We start from the raw sequence: 18,472 nt of genomic DNA, 5'->3' as shown, positions 1-18,472 counted from the left end.
TATCGGCAATGAGGCCGATCAACTTAGGTTTGTTGTCGAGTCCGAGCATCAAGAGGGGTAAGGTATCTCGTCTCAGTGGGAGATGACCATCCTCTCCTCCTCATCATGCATCCCATCCAGCATGATGCGGCTCGTTCCTGCGTTTCACGACGCGGAAAGCAAACTCCGGTTCAAGATTGATTTCTTCATCCTCACTTTCTGCTGTGTTACGTATTTCTTCAACTATCTCGATCGCTCAAACCTCAGTAATGCATACGTATCAGGCATGAAGGAAGAGCTTGCCTTCCATGGCAACCAGCTCAATGTCATCAACACTATCTTCACCGTGGGCTACATCCTCGGCCAGGTCCCCAGCAACCTGGCTCTGACGTACTTTCGCCCGCGCATCTTCTTCCCTGCCATGATCCTCCTGTGGGGCGGGCTGACAATGATTACAGCCGCGGTGCACAGTCCACAGGGGATTATGGCCATCCGCTTTTTTCTCGGTCTAGCCGAGTCAAGCACGTTTGTAGGGACGCACTATATCCTTGGATCCTGGTACACCGAGGAGGAGCTGGGTAAACGTAGCGGCATCTTCACGGCCTCTGGTCTGGCTGGGACAATGTTTGGCGGTTTCATCCAGACGGGTATTCATTCGTCGCTGGATGGGGCCAGAGGACTTTCAGGATGGCGGTGGTTATTCATCGTTAGTTTTTCCCTCTTCCAAATTGCTGCACTGCTAATTGTGATAGATTGATGGGCTGATCACCCTCCCCATTGCCATCTATGGCCTTCTTTTCTTCCCTGACACACCATCCACCACTCGCGCTCCATATCTGACGGAGTCGGAACGTGCCTTGGCCATCTCCAGATTGCCTGTGACCAATGCCGAGCGTGCCCCCTTGAATCGGGCTTTTATCAAACGCTTGTTCACCACGTGGTACTGGTGGGCGTTTGTCATTCTCTGGGTGATCGCCGGCGAGACTGAGTCCTTCTCGTCTAACTCACTTCTGGCCCTGTACATGAAATCTCATCCTACGATCAAGTACTCTGTCGCGCAGCTGAACAACTATCCAACAGGCGTTCCGGCCGTCGGGATCGTCTCCACCCTTTTCTGGGCTACATTGACAGACATCCTGCACGGTAAGCGCTACTTGGTTGCCTATTTCATTGGCATTACCGGGGTCGTGACCTCCGTCCTCATCCTGACGAGGTTCGGCTCAACCCCGACCGTGTTCGGGGCGTATTACTGGGCCGGTGCCGTGTATGCATGCCAGGCTACATTTTTTGCATGGTGCAACGATGCGATGCGATCGCAGGATGCGCGGCATCGGTCGGTGGTTCTTGCGAGTATGAATATGGGGAATAATGCGGTCAATGCGTGGTGGAGTATCATATTCTACTCGGCGAACCTGGCGCCACGGTTCACGCGGGGAATGTGGGCGATGATCGGGTGTTCGATCGCATTGGTGATATGGGCGTCGTGGATTGTGTTTATGATGGTTAGGGAGGAGTCTCGGCAGGTTGATAGAGAGGTTAGGGATTGTTCTACCGAACAGCCCAAGGCTGAAATATGATGTCGAGATTGATGTACGTCACGAGAGTCATGCATGATTATGATATCTAAATCATGCTTGGTAATTAGTTTCATATTGCCCCGACTCAATAGGACTTTTAACTGCTATCTCCGTAAATTCCGTGCACCATGGAGTAGTGGAATGTTCGAACATTAATAATCCTTCTTGCTGATCATCTATAATTCATCCACTTCAGTACAGACTCCAACAGCATCCATTGATCATCAAAATCTATCATCTACTCCTAGCAAATGTCAACATACCTTATAACCGGCACCTCCCGCGGCCTGGGCCTGGCCCTGGTGCGCCACCTCGCCAACCTCCCCAGTTCCTCCGTAGGAACCATCTTCGCAACATCCCGCTCAGAACACCCAAGCCTCGACGAACTTAGCCAACAATCCGACCGGATCCAGTGGGTCAAATGCGATGTTACCGACGCAGCAAGCGTGCAGGATGCAGTCAGAGCAGTTCAAGGTAAACTGCAGGGAAAAGGACTGGATGTACTCATCAATAATGCGGGCGTGATGACCAATACCAAGGGTGGAGTCGCGGATATGCATGTCGTGCAGCTTTACTGAGACTATTGAGTCAGCTTTGACTGAATGGCAGGGATGACATGACTGAAACGTTCCATACAAACGTCACTGGCACCCATAATGTCACCCGGGCGTTTCTCCCTCTACTCCGCGAAGGACGGGGGAAACTCGTTGTTAATATGTGCGTCTACATTCTACTCTTGCGCCTAATCATGTCTAACATTCGATAGATCGACAACCCTCGGCTCAATGACGCTCGCACCAGTTTACAGAGGCTCGCCCACACCAGCTTACAAAATCACCAAGGCAGCATTGAACATGTTGACGGTGCAGTACGCGCAGGATTACGCAAGTGAAGGATTCGCCTTTCTCGCTGTGAGTCCTGGTGTAAGTGTCTTCGTCTTTATTTACCGTCCTTTTGTCCTTCGTCAAGGGAGATGCTGATCCCCACGGAATACAGTGGCTCCAAACAGATTTGGGCGGGTCGAGAGCCGATCTCCCCCCTGCGACCGGCGCAAAGGCAGTCCTCGATATCGTACAGAAGGCAACTCCGTCTCAGAATGGAAAGGCTCTGAATATCCATGTGCCGGGATGGGAGGAGAATGAGGGATTGAATCGGTATGATGGCAAGGAGGTGCCGTGGTAACGAAATGACAAGACGCGATGTGTGGTAGGTTTAGTGATAGGTACGCTTTATTATCAAGCCACGTTCCTGAAGGATTCTGTTACAGGGATGGAGCCTGTAGGTTTTCCATGCAGATGCGGAAGGGAGGAATGTTCAACATATTTCCTAAGCCAGATACAAATCCACCAGCAGTAATAGAGTTGTTGAAGGTTTGTGACTTTCAATGAGGATTTAATACATGAAAGATGTCCTCTCAAGACTCTATTTTAACACTCTTGCACCGGAGAAGGTCAGCTGCAGTTGGGGACGCCGGCAACTTCACCTGTCATATTCTCTTACCCCGTGTCTCATATCCGCACGTTGCTTTTTTGCTTCACCCAGCATGCCCTGTCAGGGCGAAAAGACTCTTGGAGCTTTCCTGCTTTACTCAACAATTTCTAAGTGCAGGATCCCTGCTTTTGGCTGCCCTCACTATTGCTGTCCGTGATAATACAGTTTTCTATCTACTCCACGACATGTAGCTCATGCCATGGACTAGAATTTCATTAAAGAGTTAGACACCTTGATTCTGTATAGCTCGAGTATTGTCTCAGAGTTACAGACTTGAATAAGAAATCACCCTGCAGCTGTCACACTATCTGCTATCCTTCGTATGACCATCTCTTATCGAAGGACTCTGGGTTCGTCAGTTCTTCCTTTCCCAGCAGCCTCATCACGTATCGCAACTTACCTGTCTTCAGCAGGATGTCAAAAGTCCATACGAGGCCCACCAGAATGTGTCAATCGGAGTTGGGCAGGTGGGTACTGATCAATGACAGATGTGATACATCAATTGCCCTTTGGCTTGAATTATGAAGCAAGCATTCGAACTGGGGGCAATTTTAGGGAAGTCCATGAACAACTGTAAGTGGTTTTGGTATAAAAGCAGCTATTTTCTGCACAGAGTCAAGGTTCATTTCGTCCTTTTCGCCTTCTTCATCATCACTCCTTTCCTTTCATTCATTCGCTCTTTTCCACATTGTCACTCATTATCACATTCCCTCGTTCATTAATTTCCTTTCACCATGAACAAAAGAAAGGCTGACCTCATGTCTGACGCTGTGGACTTACACGAGATCTCTGTTCTCCACGAGCTTCATGGGGAAGGCGACGAGGAGAGCCAATTCCCCGAGACCCAAGAACCACGCAAAAAGAAGAAAAAGAACAAGAAGAAGAAGAGATCCTCTGAGGCCACGCAGACTGGCGAGGACAGTCAACTTGGTCTTGCACAGATCATGGAGCTCCAACAGCCGAACCAGAGCAACTCTCTGACCGATGAGGAGTTTTCGCCGGACATTTTCCATCGCCTCACGACCATCACTCCCCTCAATGGTCCTCATGCAAATCCCAACCGGCCAATCCCTCCCGCTCCAATACCCTTCAAACACAACGACTACCTGTGCAACCTGTCGATCTCGGAAGCAGATGTCATTGCAATGCAACTCTTCCAGGGAACGTACCGGCTCGAGATCAGCGAACTCCCCCACCAGGAATGTCGGATGACGCTCATCTGGGACTACGACCGTCTATGGGGCTGCTTCGACATTGGCGTGTGGAAGGGCTTGATGCTCATCGATCCCGGGCCGCGGGATAATACCACGACGTCATACTCCTTTGCGTGGCGCGGTGTCTGCGAGAACGAGCCCGAGGTCGCGTACGACAACGAGGGTACCACAATTGGAGAAATCACCCTGGGTAGGAAGGGTCCTGTGTCCGGTTGCTTTAGGGGAATGGCCGTCGCGGACTTCCCCGACGACAAGTGCGACTTCAAGGCCGTGCGGGAGTTAGGACCGCCCATGGTTCCATGGCCTGTTGAGACCTTCGTCGCGGACTGGAATTATCTCCAGTATGATAGAGCGAAGGAGCCTGAGTCGCAGCGCCTGGTTCTGCTTCCGCTTTCTCCTGAGCCGGAGTCGCAGGTCGTGAATGATGGGACCATCCAGATGGACTGCGATCCGGATGTGGAGGAGGAGGATCAAGACCAGGACGAGGTCACTACGGAAGTGCATCCTTCCTCTCCTGTCCGTCAACCAGCTGAGACACCGCACACTTCCCCGCCGCCGGAGGAACCCACTCAGCAGTCCCAACCGCCTCCCAGCATCATCAGTCGACTCCACGCAACCTCCTTCACCATGCAGCGCTCCTGGGCCCGCCACGACCAGGACAAGTTCCTCGAAGTCGTCTGCGGCAGTTACGAGATCTCCAGCACAACCATGAAACACAACTGGTCGCGCAAAGCCAACAAACTCAGGATGCGTCTTCTCGTCGATCGCAGCGAAAGCTGCGTCTGGGGCATGTTCGCCATGGGCGTCTACCGCGGCATCATGCTCTTCCAGGAGTCGCCCATTCGCTTCCAAAAGGACAAGCGGCTGAAGTTCTGCTGGCGGGGTAGGGAGACGGATGGTCGCGACTGCGCGGAGAAGCTGGGGTACCTTTCTTTCGCGGAGGATATGAGTATTCAGGGCTGTTTCTATGATATGTATGGCGATGTGCCGTTTGCCGGAAGACGGAGGACACGTCCGGCTGTTGAATCGCGGTTCGATGAGGCGTTCTTCAAGCAGCAGTGGTGGGAGCATGAGCCGGTTCCGCCAACTCTGCTTCGACGGATTCAGGCTCAGACTCAGGCTGAGAGTCAGACTGAGATTCAGACTCCTGCGACCCAGTGAGGATGTGTTGTATTGGCTAACGGGTTTAGCTATCTCCTTTACCCTGTATAGATTTTGATATGATTAGATAGATAAATTGGATAGTATCGTGTCAGTGTCACCTTGCGGACACCATTCAGCTGGTGAGAAGTCTGAAACATCTGGCACACGCCAGATATTCTTGAGAGACTTGTGCGCCCACATATTAAGGTCTGGAATTACCTGTATGCAAGATTGATTCCAAGACCCTGGATGATCATTTCATCTTATTGGACCCTCTGAAAATTTTAGATCATGTTGAGGAATAACCCATCTGAGCTAGCATATGGTAGCATGCATGGATTAAAAGGAGCCTGTAAGTTTCTTCTTGATAAGTGCAACGCTACCCAGGCCGCGCCTAGACACAAAGAACCATAATATCACTTTCAAATTATTCACTTGTACGGATTGCTAGACCTTAATAATGAAAAAGACTTCAATGACAGCGATGTGATATTAAGTATTGAGATTGTTATGGTGCTGGTATTATTAGTCTTCAGTCTACATAGGCCATAGAGCTTGAGACAGAAATAGATGGGATTTGTTGTCTGTGAGCTATACAAACATATTAGGCAGAAGATAATAAACATTAGTGTCCACAAGATAGTGTGTATGGGTAGACATAAAGCCCATAGTTAAAGTGCTGAGGTCTAGATACTTAGGTCTTTATCTCCATAACACCAGCCTGCTGTCCTAGCTAGATTATAAGGCGTGGACTATGAGCCAGCATGGCTTGCTGAGAGCCAACTGGTGACTAAATGTAGCCATTAGGGCTAGGTATCTAGAGCTTGTGAGCCTGCAAGGATGAAGGAGCAAATCTCTACACATGACGGAGATCCTAGACGGTCGTAGCTTTTCCTTGCCGTTGTCGTTTCGGGAATGTATAGCAGCTCATTTCCTATGACTAGTGGAGAACAGCAGAGACGGATGAGGGACACAAATTGGAAAGATATAGCATTGTCAGAGGCGCAGCTGAGCTAAGTACTAAGCAGTATGAGCATAGTACCATTCTCTGATAAAGAGTGAATCCATTTGGTCGTTTGTGTATCCTATGATGCCTTTGATCCCAAGACTGTGATTCTAGGTATGTTTAGATTACAGGAGAACCATCTTGGGAATTTCCCAGATCTAGGGACTACATTCCCATGTTCCCGGGTCTGGCTGAGTTTTGGGAACAAAAGGTCCTAGAACAAAATACTCCTGGAAAAATGGGCCAGGATCTCTTTTATACTGGGATTATGTAAACCCCAGGAATATGATCCAAGGCTCGCCAGATTCAATCAATCAATCAATCAATCAAGATTCTATTAACCTGATGTAGCCTATCTATTGAAGTGATTAGCTATGCAGGCACTTCGCCAAATGAAGTAGGAATCTAGTATCCAAACACCTATCTATAAAACCCATAAATACAGACAAAGACATAAGAAATATTAAAAAGAATGTAGAAATCATAACTAAAGCAGCCTGCCACTCTACTATATGTCTCCCCTGCGCCATCTTACATATTAAACACCTATCCCACTCCATTCTATGTAGTCAGTCCTTATCATGCATTCCCATACCTAGGAAGACCCCTCCTAGGCAGCTATTCAGTCTATCTAACCATTATCTTCTATATCTATTCCAGAGCCTCATAGGAGGCTTCCATGTTCCTAGTCCTGCTCTAACAGCTCCCCCAGTTCTACATAGCGGAACTGGCTTAGTAGGCCTATTTAGTACATGAATTTGGTGATGTAGCAGATTACCTGCAGATTAGAGATAAGTATATTATAGTCTGATATATTCCCCCTAAATCCCTTATTAAAAAGCTTATTAATTATCTTCCTGCACGCCTCTGCATATAACAAACACTGCAGGAGGATATATTTTAGGGTCTATGACCCTTCTTTATAGTTATAGTAGTCTAAGTTATAGGCATTAATCTTAAAAAGGAAGTATTATAGACTAATCCACATAGTCTATATCTAGATAATGATTAATATATGCAGCTTTAGTAGGCCCTTATAGAGCCCTAGATTCTTCTTATAGGGGGCTTTAATTAGCTACTATATTAGCTTAGCCCCTTTCTCTATCTCCTACTGTTTCTTCCAGTGCTGTTGGATTTGCTGGTAGATAGCTTACTTAGCCACTATAGTAAGCTAGATAATTAGTTATTCTAGCTGCCCTATAGAGCTTAATTTAACTTCCCCTTATATAGCTGCCTTCTTTACTACCTTATCTATAGCCTCATTCCCTACTACTCCTACATGGGCAGGGATCTAGTATATCTTTATCTTATCTAGAGGTAGCCTATGTGCCCCTAGGGCCCTTACTCTCTTATATATCTTATCTAAAATATATTAACCAGAGGGGTAGCATAGGTTCTAGACTGCCTGAATAGCAGCCTAGCTATTAGTGAAGAGGGTGAGTAAATAGGGGCTTAGTTCTCTAGTAGTATTTATTACTATATAGATTCCATCTAGCTTAGTAGTATATATAGTTAAGTCTGCCTCTGTACCTAGATGGTTCTAGTAGATTTATTAGTTACAGAGGCAGACAGCTAAGGCACCTATATAGCCCTAGTAGCTGCTGCTATTAGTATAGATAACTAGTTAGTTATCATCCTTGTATATTTTATTATAGGTCTTTAGTGCAGCTTTATAGTCTTTAATTATGCAGTGGAGGGGGGGCTCTTATAGAGGGAGTATATATACTTTCTATATTTCCTATTCCTCTATATACTTTAGGGTAGTAGAGGCTAGTGGGCCACTCCTCTTCCTAAGTACCTCTAGTGGAGTAAGGCCACTCTACTATATTTCTCTAGTTAGTTAAGGCTTCCCTATAAGTCCCTAGGGGCAGGCAAAGCTTGGCCCTATCTAGATTTAAATAGCAGTTTCCTTAATGATCTACTGCATCTGCAGGCAGATTAGTAGTAGGTGTAGTTCTATATTAAGTATAACTATAGTAGTCCCCTAGAAGGCACTACTAATCAGGATAGCCACATGCTTCTAGATCTTAGTAAATTTATTAGTGATCTTATTTTATTCTATAGCTGGAATTAACCTGCTGGCAGGGCTAAACTATACTATAACTCTATATAGTAGTTATAGGATGACCATACTATAATAGATTATATATATGGCCTCTAGCAAAGCACCCTAGGTTAATCTAGTGATGCTTTATAGTGCCTCTAGGCTGCTATTTATGTGGTTAACCACCTTAGTACAGTGGATAATGAAAGAGAGGGTTTTATCTAACTAGATACTGAGGTATCTAGCTGACTCTGTAGGTTGGATAGTTATATTCTAGTATTAGATAGGCAGCAGGTCATGGCCCTTATATCTATATAGGTCCTAAATATCAGTAGGCCCTACTAGTGGTGGTAAGTCTGGTTCTAGTTCCTTTAGATTTATAAAGTAAATTAGTTTAAATTTATCTAGTATAAATTTAGCAGTGTACTGCCTAGCCTAATAGTCTGCTTTCTCTAGGCATTTCTCTAATAGCATAATATTCTCTACATACATGCTGCCTATGGCTAGCACACAGGAGTTATTAATCTAGCTAAAGGAAGCTATTCTAGCGCCACTAAGTATATAGATAAGTATCTTTATTAATGGGGTATTAAAGATAAGGAATAGAATTAATAAGAGAGGACTATCTTATAGAATTCTAGTTAATATAGTAAATACCTTACTAAGGAACCCTGGTAGTTATAGCTAAGTATATTAATTTAATAGGAATGACTATAGCTAGTTAGCTAGCCAGCCTAGCTATATTATTTAGAGGTTATAAAGAAGATATTTATAAGAGATATTATTAAACACACCTAAGATATCTAGGAGAAGCATACTAACCTTCTTCCCTAGCCCCTAGGCACAGAGGACCTCATCTATAATTAGCTAAATAGCATAATTAATAGAGATACCTTTCTGGCTGCCTAGATGGCCCTTTAGAAGTAGGCTATGTTCCTCTAGTGCCTAGGAGATATAGAGAGTAATTATTAACTCTAGGACCTTGCCTAGAGTATTAAGCAGAGCAATAGGGTGGTAGGACTTTAGAAGGTAGAAGTCTTAGGGGGCTACCTTATAAAGAATAACTATAGTAGATATCTAGAAGTATTAGGGGTTGTGGCTAATATAGATATAGGTATTAAATAGGGTCTTAACTACTTAGATAAATATTAGAATTACTATTAAGGCATACTAGACCTTATTAGGGATGGCATCTAGTCTAGGCACCTTCTTAGGAGGCGCCTATTTAATAGTTCTAATAATTTCTTTATTATTAATCTTAGGGAAGATAATATCCTATAATTAGTTATATATTCTACCTTTAATGTCTAAGAGATTAGCAGATAGGGGTAGTGGGAAGAAGGCCTCATAGAGTAGGTTAACTTTCTACTCTACTATTTCTATAATGCAGCTCCTATAGTAAAGGGTAGGGATGACTCCTGCCTAGCTTTTATAGTTTCAGGCCCATTTAGCAATGCGCTATATATCATGGGGGCCCTAGTTAATAGTCTATTATATATATTTATAATAGCCATACTATAGGGATTAAGAGATAACTTTCCCTTTATAGTTACAGGCCTTTATGTACACAATCTAGTCATTATTATTATGTATATTAGTGTAGATTTATTAGTAGAGATAGATTTATTTAACTATCTTAGTGCATTCAGGCGTCTAGTTAGGGTTAGCCTATTTAGAAGGGTGGGCCCATGGTATAGAGTAGGTAATAGTTTATTAGATAATCTTACTAAGAAAGTTAGTGGTATCTTTAATCTAGCAAGGTATTTTAAGGTCTTTAGACCATTAGTATAGGTTAATATTTATATCTATAAATTTATAGAGTTTTTGCGCATCCATAGCCTTCTAATTACATCATTTTGGGGTCTGCGGCGGTGGTGTGCTGATATTAAGTAGTAGATAAATTAGTAGGTAGTTAGAATTAGTATAGATATTAAAGGCCACCTTACAGGCTATAAGATAGGCTATCAAATCTATAGATTTAAATATTAGGTTAATAGTTAATTAGTGTCCTTATTTATCCTTAGTAATAGCTCCTGGCTCTGTCCAAAGATCTAGAAGCCAGGTGTTAGTTAGCTTAAGTAGCCTATCAGACCTAGGGTTAGTATAGTAGACATAATCACCACCCTAGGCTAGATAGTAAAGGTTAAAATCTCCCAGGAGCAGGCAGCTGCTGTCCTATTAATCTAGGACCTACTCCAGAAGGTTAAGGGTGTTAGTTTAGGTGCTAGTTTAGGTACTAGCTTAGGTATTAGTATCTAGATGCAGATTATATATATTATATAGGCAGAGTGTCCTAGTATTATAATATAGCTTAAGCTCCTAGCAGTCCTGTGAGTAGGCTATATATTTCTATTTATTAAAATCTATCTTACAGGAGATATAGAGGTAGATATAGGTATGGCCTCTAGTCTTTATTACTTTAGGATAAAGTAACTAGTAAGTTACCTTAGCAGGGTAGTAGATAGTATCTTAGAATAGATTATCCTAGGGTTCTTAGATAGTAATGATGTTAGCCTTTAGGACCTCTAGATTATATAAAAACTAAGCTATCACTACATCTTTAGAGTGGTGCACATTATATTACAGAATTTAGAATATTCTATTTATAGGCACAGTATAGAATATTCTATATACTCTTTTAATAGCTACTAGTAAACTAGGGCATCCCTATAGAGAAGTTAATCTAGGGGTCCTTCTCTAGTTATATAGAGGTATCTAACCCCTACTTCTGCTTCTTCTTCTTAGGACAGGTACTAGGATTAGTATTAGTATTCTTATCTTATAGTACTAAGCTAGGTTGCCAGTTGCTCTCTAGGGTATTAGGGAGCTCAGTACAGCTATTCTTATTATTAATAGTGATATTATTAATAGTAGCATCATCTTAATATATATTAAGGTAGGTCCCACACATGGTAGTAGTTTATTAGTTCTATAGCTACTTCAGGGGGTGATTATTATCTTTACTAGTCAGATTTAGCAGGTTAATATTATTTAAATAGTTAATAATCTAAGCAGAGTGGTGGGAGGTGGTAGAGCTAGTTTAATTAGTAGAGCTAGTTTAACTAGTTAAGGCCTTCTTCTTTATGGATATAGATAAGGCCTTAGGGTATGGCGCTATTAGGGTAAATAAGATATTATTAATATTCTGATCTAATAGTAATATCAGGGATGATGTTATAATAGGCACCTGCCTACAGGGTGGCTGCTTATAGGATAGCTCTGATCTCACTTTCTTAGACCTCTTAGATGGTCTAGTGGTCTTCTTAGCTATAGTAGATTCCCTAGATCCCTCTATTCCCTCAGATCCCTCTATTTATATTAGGGAGTCCTCTACTAAGGCATCTATATCTATAGGGGTGGATGCTGAGGCAGAAGTACTTAGTATAGTTATAGAATCTAAGCTACTACTCTTAGAGTCTTATTAGAAGTCTTATAGATATAGTAGAATACAGTAGTATTACTAGTAATAATAGGATGCTGCCTGCACCTTATCCACCTCCTCTATATACTTCTTACACCCTTTAGACTAGGCAGTATATACATCCCTGTAATTAGCACACTTTTATAGCTCCTAGCTAGCAGTGGCCTATCATAGTGGGCAGTCATAGGTCTCATAGCTGCCTATATAGAGGCCATAGATAGTTTTATTAGAATAGATACTTCCTATATAGCTATATTGCTAGCAGTTAAAACACCAGCAGATATAAGTAGACTAGTTATATAAGACTATAGTTAGTATAATAGAATCCTAGATAGTTCCCTTATTAATAGCTTTATTAGCAGCCTAGGGGGTAGAAAACTTAATTACTAAGGCAGAGGACTTCTTATTAGCAGGCTAATTTATAAGCTAGGTAAGGTAGATAATCTTAGCCTCTCCCTAGGAGAACTAGTTCTTAGCTAGTAGCTAGTCAGCAACTTACTTAGCCTCCTTAGGGTCTACTAGATTACTAATTAATTTAACCTAGATGTTGTGAACCACCATACCCTAAGTTAGTAGATAAATAATAGCTCTCTAGTGGAATAACTTAGCCTAGCTAGGGTAATAGCATATGATCTTAGCCTGCTAGGTAGTCTATAGGCTAAGGCTTAAGTTACCTAACTTAAGCTAGTAGGTAGCTATAAACTTAATAGATATAAGGGTAGCTACTATAGCTTCCTTTAAGGCCTTTATACAGGCCTTCTCAGCCCTATTCTTTATCTCTACTACCTTCAGATATCAGAACATGCTCACTACACTAGCATCTAGTAGTTTAATAATAACCTTATGATCCCTGCCCAGCTCTAAGGGGGTGACCCCAGGGCTACTTAAGCTATAGGAGGAGACTATATAGCTAGGGGGTGGCGCCCCAGCAGTAGTAGCTGTATATAAGTAAACCTTAGTAGATATAGGGATAGATTAAGTAGTTAAAATGTGCTGGGTAGAGGTAATATTCTTCTTAATATTAAGAGTAATCTTATAGAGGTTAATAACTGCCTTCCTCTAGTCATCACCTAGGGGTTTTTTCAGGACCTCCTTAATAACAGCATATATATTAGTGATGAGCTTAATAAGAGGCTTTAGGATTCCTTAATTATAAACCTTTAAATAGTTTAAATAGATGCTCATATTATGGTGAAGGTCTAAGATACAGTTATGCAGAGTTTTCTATAGCCCCTTTTTGCTGCCATGGGAGGCCATCAGGGGCGGCCACCCCAGCTTCAATGATGACATGGTAATTAAGGGCCTATAAAATTAGGCTTGTTCAAAAGCTGCCGACGTTATAAGAAATTGGGCAAATTTTGGGGTTAAAAGGGGTTGATTTGGGCGAGAAATTTCAAGAATTTATTCTGCGTCAAAGTTGTTGTTTTTTTTGGCTCGCCAGATTACCAGGAATGATTGGCCTGGAAACAAAGAATCCTGGGAAGAAGATCCTGGGACAAATGGTCCTTGGGTAACGGTCATTTGATCCTATAACGTATTTTACGAAATCTCTTGGTTTCTCAAATCTTTCTTAAGTTAGTATCTATCCTGTCATATAATGAAACAACACGCTAATATAGAAATACGCAAGCGCTGGGAGTAATCATGGCTGGGACCAGTTGAGCCAATCATGTACTCTATGTAGTCGCGTACGTGTAGCTGTACGGACAAGGCTTAAACTGCTTGCCGCTCAGGCTGCATGTCGATCTATTGCCCTTCCACCTCTCTGAGAGAGCCTGGTAAAATCTATTGGCTCATTCTCTCAGTATAGGCGCGCGACTAGCATGGGGGCAGATAGCACAATAGAAGCTGATATCCAATCTCGCAGCCAGAAGATAGCATAAAAGGACGGCGACCCCTTCCAGAGATGTTAGTATTCTTCGTTTCCACATCGCTTTTACATTCACCATAGAATATAGCTAAAGGTAAGTGTTCAATGTTACCCATCCCAAGGAACTCCAGCTGAATGACGCAAAGTTCGCTTTACCAAGGACATGGCGTTTCATCTCTGCATTGAAGTATTTGGATACGGAGAAGACCCTAATAACCGATGCCATTGGGGTTTTCTTTTCCATAAACCCCAGGACGATTTCGGGGACCTCTACCACGTCCAGCTTATCGATATAAAAAGGCTGTGGTATCAACCTGCCTGTCGTGAAGCAACCTCAATTAAAACCAAGCAAGCAGTTGGGATGTGCACCATCGCTGTTCTGGATGCAAAGAAGCGGCTGGAGGCCATCAAGGTCATTCAGAAAGAGCCAGCCCCCAGGGACGGAAAACGGAGATGTCAGGATTGGACAGTCGACGCATTGATTTCTCTTGAGGCAGAGGAGCTTGTTGAGTCTGGAACTGCTGAGAAATGGAGCAAGAGAGTTGGGATGACGTCAAAGGAGCTTGAAAAAGATTGTGGGAATAGTTGGATTGTCCTTTGAAAACGCCATCCATGAGCTTCTCTCAGACTGAGAGGAAGAAGGCAGGCAGTGGCAGAACTATGTACGTACTTAGATGCCTGTGTATTGAGTCATGGAATAATTCACCTTAGCCCAAAACTCATACTCATCTGAGGGCAGAATGGTAGATGCAGATTTTCTCCATGACGAATCCGGCGTCATCCAAATCAAACCGAAGTATTCCCTTGACGCAATACTGTATCCAGCTGCGCCCCAGTCAATAATCCCAGCTACCCTACCATCGTTGATGATGATATTAGTGGGGTGTAGGTCACCATGAGTCAAGATTTTCCTCTCATCTTGCCCATTCTCCCCTGATGCAAGAATCTCTTCTGCTAGGCGGTAGTCATCCTCATCGACTAGCTGCCCGCCAGGTCTTGCGTTCTTAAGCGCTTCAACAACACCTTGGTTAAATTCCTTCCGTGTTTGAAATGGCCCATACTGATAATTCTTTTCTCCCCATGGATGCATGAAGACGGTATCTTGACAGGGCCCTTGGCCTATAGACCCAAAGAAAGTGCCTTCAATGTTGCGCCATTCATGAATATAGCCTCGGAGTTGGTCCACAATGAATTGTTGCGAATCCTCAGAAAGATTTTCCCAACAAGCCTGAAGAGTAACACCGGATATCTTCCTCATTAAGATAAATCCAATATCTTCAATCATATAAGCATTGAGTACTTCTGGGACAGGGACTGATGTTGAGTTTCTGGCGAGTATCATAGCCTCAGCTTCTCCCATGGTGACTGTAAGGCCCACTTTCAAGATCGTCGATTCGGTGATCTCCAGTATTTTGCAGCCACTGACTCGGTGAGGGCATAGGTCATGAGAATTCAGAATCTCATGATGTGTCACAATAGGTCGTGCTTGATCTTCCATTGAACGAGCATAACGAACGTTGACAGGAGAAGGAGATGATAACAAATCATAGACATATTGTCGAATGTTCCGTTTGGAAGGCTATGACATGTTTATAATGGGAAGGCAAATGCAAGGGTGATATACTTACATTACTAAGATCAAAAGAAAACTCTTTTATTGTTATCATCATTCCACAGTATGCCTTTTTTTTGAACCAGGTTTTGTTGAGAATAGGAATTGATCGTGCTCCTCAGGGGGAATAAACACCAGAGATGTCTCGGAGTGGAAGAACTTATTATTCCTGCTGACAACCTGAACTGGATGGTCGGGGATTGGGTAAATCCAACCCATGCAAGGGATATATCCACACCATCAGGTGACCCTAGTATTCTAATTACCATTTATTTTTCTAGTATTCTATTCACACCACTGGGATATCTATATATTTATTTAATAATATAATAATTACTTATATAAATATTATATATTACCTATTAGATATGCTAAATTGGGCTTAGCTACGGGGGTTAGGTAGACCCGTAAGGCTGGGATGAAAAGTTGACAGTGACACTTGAGTCTTGACAGTGGTGCGGAGATAAATCATACCATTACCATCCTGACCACTACCATCTAAAATTTAAAATCTCCCATAACTCTACTTTTTCCTTAGTAGACCTAATATTTTATTTGTTATAAAGATAGATATCATTATTCTCCATCTATAGATATAAAAATATACCCCTATATAGGCCTGCATAAGGTCGGATAAGCTTATCAGTTCTAAAGGGCCCTAGGTCATGACTCAGGTGCACCTGATTGGTTATCCATATCCATGTGTGTTTGGTATGGTTAACTCATTTAGTTGCTAGTTGCGGGTTGGATCAGGGCCTACCGAGGTCCAATCCAAGGTGCGGAGGTGGGTTGGATATGGATTTGCGGATTGGGTCCGTCAGTCTCATCTGAACTCGGTGATCTGCTCAGGCTGGCTCAAATCTGCCTCAGTGAGAAAGAGCGAGGGCCTGAGTACTAGAAAAGAAAAGGAAAGACACCAAGGCCTTATGAAAATTTGATTAGTATTTATCAACATGAGGAGTAGGAGCAACGGCAGGTCTTTAGGTTAGGGATAAAGGAGTATTCAACCTCTTCTCTCCATAGGAATGGTATGGCCCTACCATGTTACTAACATATTTGCATGTCTCCTAGGTAAATATCCTTCTACTCCATTGAAATAAATATCCAACTGAGAGAAAAAGCTACAACCAACCAACAAGACCCCCCGTGAGGACATGTTCGCGCGAAAAATGGCATACTGCACCAACAGCTAGACAGGCCATACCCTGATTGATATCCCTCCATATGAGTCTTCAATACAGTCGCTACGAATGATAACTTTATGATTCATTCTATGGACAATGCACGCGGGTGACTAAACAATTTTTTTACCAGCGTCAATCCCATACCCTCTCACGTCATCCGTACGAAAGGTCTCCCAGGCGCATTTCCTACAGCCAGAAGCAATTCGTCGCCGTCCAAATCAACAGAATCTGGGCTTAATCTTGAAGCTTGCCATAATGTTCAGAGACCCTAAGCAAGTGATTGCGAACCCGGCAGCGTCGCTGCCAGTATCTTCTTTACAGCCTGTGCCCGTTGCAGCATGGGGAGCCCTTGCAATGGCTCATCTTGGTGTTCTAATGGTTGTTGGGGTAAGAAGAACTCGATGTCATACTGTGGTTACTTGGTGCTAACTGTAGTCATTAAACTTAGGTCCATATGCTGGTGGTTCGAGATGGAGACTACCAGTCAGCGATCAAAAAACTCTCGGATTCCGGATTCACTATCTCGACTCCGAAACGTGGCCCTCGTCCCGGAGCTATAGCCGAATATCGCGACCCCGAGAGGGTCCTACAACAAATTAACAGCGGGTACAAACATCTAGATGGATCCTCAACGACCTTTAACTATCCGGCACGTTGCCGCGAGCGTACGGAACAAGTTGTCCTGATCCCAAATTCATTTGCGCATCTGAAACTAGAACCTAATACGGCGGGTCAATTCGCCGATGCTGCTCACTATGACGTATTCGGGAATATATGGTATCCTGACGAGGAGACACTTATAGAAAGTCTTGTCAAAGCAGCGATAGATGAGGAGAGTCTTGGGCACTCAATATGGGGCTCGTTGCTGGAGGCATGGGTATCAATGATGGTGGGATACTTGGACATCCAGAACGACATCATTGATAACTCTGATGACGAGCGTGCGGTGGCTTGGTATAGCAAGCACTTTGGTCGGATCTACGAGGAGAACCATGGGCCTATGGATCGTCGTATCACGAAGCGCCTCGGATCAGGTAAGGAAATGTCTCACGATATGGCTGGTAATTTATTGCATAAAAAAAGTTGAATAGCCTCATAGAGTCTGTAACTTGCTGCGAAATCTGGAGGTTATGTGAGTAATCCCTTAATTCCTTAGCCTCCTGGTTTGCATGGTTGCTATCCATTATCTGCTACTAAACTACATGGCAGCTTGAAGTCTTCGTATTTTCATTCTATCCGCTATCAGGGCTTGAATGTAGGGCAGTTTCTCCTTGTCTGACAGCGTACGTACTAACCCAGTCCAAATACATTATTCAGCGCTTTTTGCTTTGGCGAGCTCCTTAGCCCAGTTCCACGTCTTGCATTTGAGTCACATATTCATGTTTTTGAGGTGCAGCGCGGCCTTAAGCTGGAACAGTGCCTCTGCGGTGCATTTCACGGTGCTAGACACCCAGGCAAGCAATTCAGTAAGGGAATGGTCATCATACACGTGGTATAAGTAAAACTATGCATGTTGCGCTGAAGATCCTGGATGTAAGAACATTAATCATCTACCTTGACTGAGCTCATCAATCTCTTGAGATGGATGCAGAGGAAGAAGCTTCCTCTATTCACTATTCTGAATAGAACTACTACAGCCATTCATCCCAGTGTTCTAAAACAGGGCTTGACATATAGCAGGGGGAGACCTTCACTCTATTCTTTATATGGACTATGAAATTCACTATCCTCTAGCAAAGCTGCTAGTGGATATCTCATGGATACCCTGAGATTATATCGGAAGGCAAACTACCTCAATGCACAATAAAACAATCTACCTCTCAACATCTTCTAGGATAGCTTTATTACACATCGAACGAAGCTTGAATCATCTCAAACTCCCTTTTTGCACGTCTTAAAGCTTTTCTTACTCTCGTTACATCGATGCCATC

General features: G+C 43.5%; 6 protein-coding genes across 6 annotated transcripts; 5 read left to right on the top strand and 1 right to left on the bottom strand.

The window, feature by feature from the left end:
* Positions 1-82: 82 nt before the first annotated feature.
* Positions 83-1,556, top strand: Aspvir_003297 (putative MFS pantothenate transporter; the record flags this gene model as incomplete). The annotated part of the gene is made up of 2 exons (XM_043274882.1): positions 83-685; positions 732-1,556. The coding sequence occupies 2 exons, from the start codon at positions 83-85 to the stop codon at positions 1,554-1,556; spliced, it is 1,428 nt and encodes a 475-aa protein (XP_043130817.1).
* A 251-nt stretch (positions 1,557-1,807) lies between these two features.
* On the top strand, positions 1,808-2,134 carry Aspvir_003296 (uncharacterized protein; the record flags this gene model as incomplete). Its single annotated transcript, XM_043274881.1, has 1 exon — positions 1,808-2,134. One exon carries the CDS (start codon positions 1,808-1,810, stop codon positions 2,132-2,134), a length of 327 nt encoding a protein of 108 aa, XP_043130816.1.
* A 38-nt stretch (positions 2,135-2,172) lies between these two features.
* Aspvir_003295 (uncharacterized protein) lies at positions 2,173-2,738 on the top strand (the record flags this gene model as incomplete). Its single annotated transcript, XM_043274880.1, has 3 exons — positions 2,173-2,273; positions 2,323-2,479; positions 2,553-2,738. 3 exons carry the CDS (start codon positions 2,173-2,175, stop codon positions 2,736-2,738), a joined length of 444 nt encoding a protein of 147 aa, XP_043130815.1.
* A 1,043-nt stretch (positions 2,739-3,781) lies between these two features.
* On the top strand, positions 3,782-5,422 carry Aspvir_003294 (uncharacterized protein; the record flags this gene model as incomplete). The annotated part of the gene is made up of 1 exon (XM_043274879.1): positions 3,782-5,422. One exon carries the CDS (start codon positions 3,782-3,784, stop codon positions 5,420-5,422), a length of 1,641 nt encoding a protein of 546 aa, XP_043130814.1.
* An 8,993-nt stretch (positions 5,423-14,415) lies between these two features.
* Aspvir_003293 (uncharacterized protein) lies at positions 14,416-15,105 on the bottom strand (the record flags this gene model as incomplete). The annotated part of the gene is made up of 1 exon (XM_043274878.1): positions 14,416-15,105. One exon carries the CDS (start codon positions 15,103-15,105, stop codon positions 14,416-14,418), a length of 690 nt encoding a protein of 229 aa, XP_043130813.1.
* A 1,691-nt stretch (positions 15,106-16,796) lies between these two features.
* Aspvir_003292 (uncharacterized protein) lies at positions 16,797-17,640 on the top strand (the record flags this gene model as incomplete). The annotated part of the gene is made up of 3 exons (XM_043274877.1): positions 16,797-16,928; positions 16,990-17,575; positions 17,633-17,640. 3 exons carry the CDS (start codon positions 16,797-16,799, stop codon positions 17,638-17,640), a joined length of 726 nt encoding a protein of 241 aa, XP_043130812.1.
* Between the last annotated feature and the right edge of the window lie 832 nt (positions 17,641-18,472).

The sequence above is a fragment of the Aspergillus viridinutans genome (assembly GCF_018404265.1).
Source record: "Aspergillus viridinutans IFM 47045 DNA, scaffold_14, whole genome shotgun sequence".
In the NCBI taxonomy this organism is placed as follows: domain Eukaryota; kingdom Fungi; phylum Ascomycota; class Eurotiomycetes; order Eurotiales; family Aspergillaceae; genus Aspergillus; species Aspergillus viridinutans.
The sequence above is the reverse complement of the archived record's forward strand: the minus strand, read 5'-3'. Positions and strand labels throughout refer to the sequence as shown.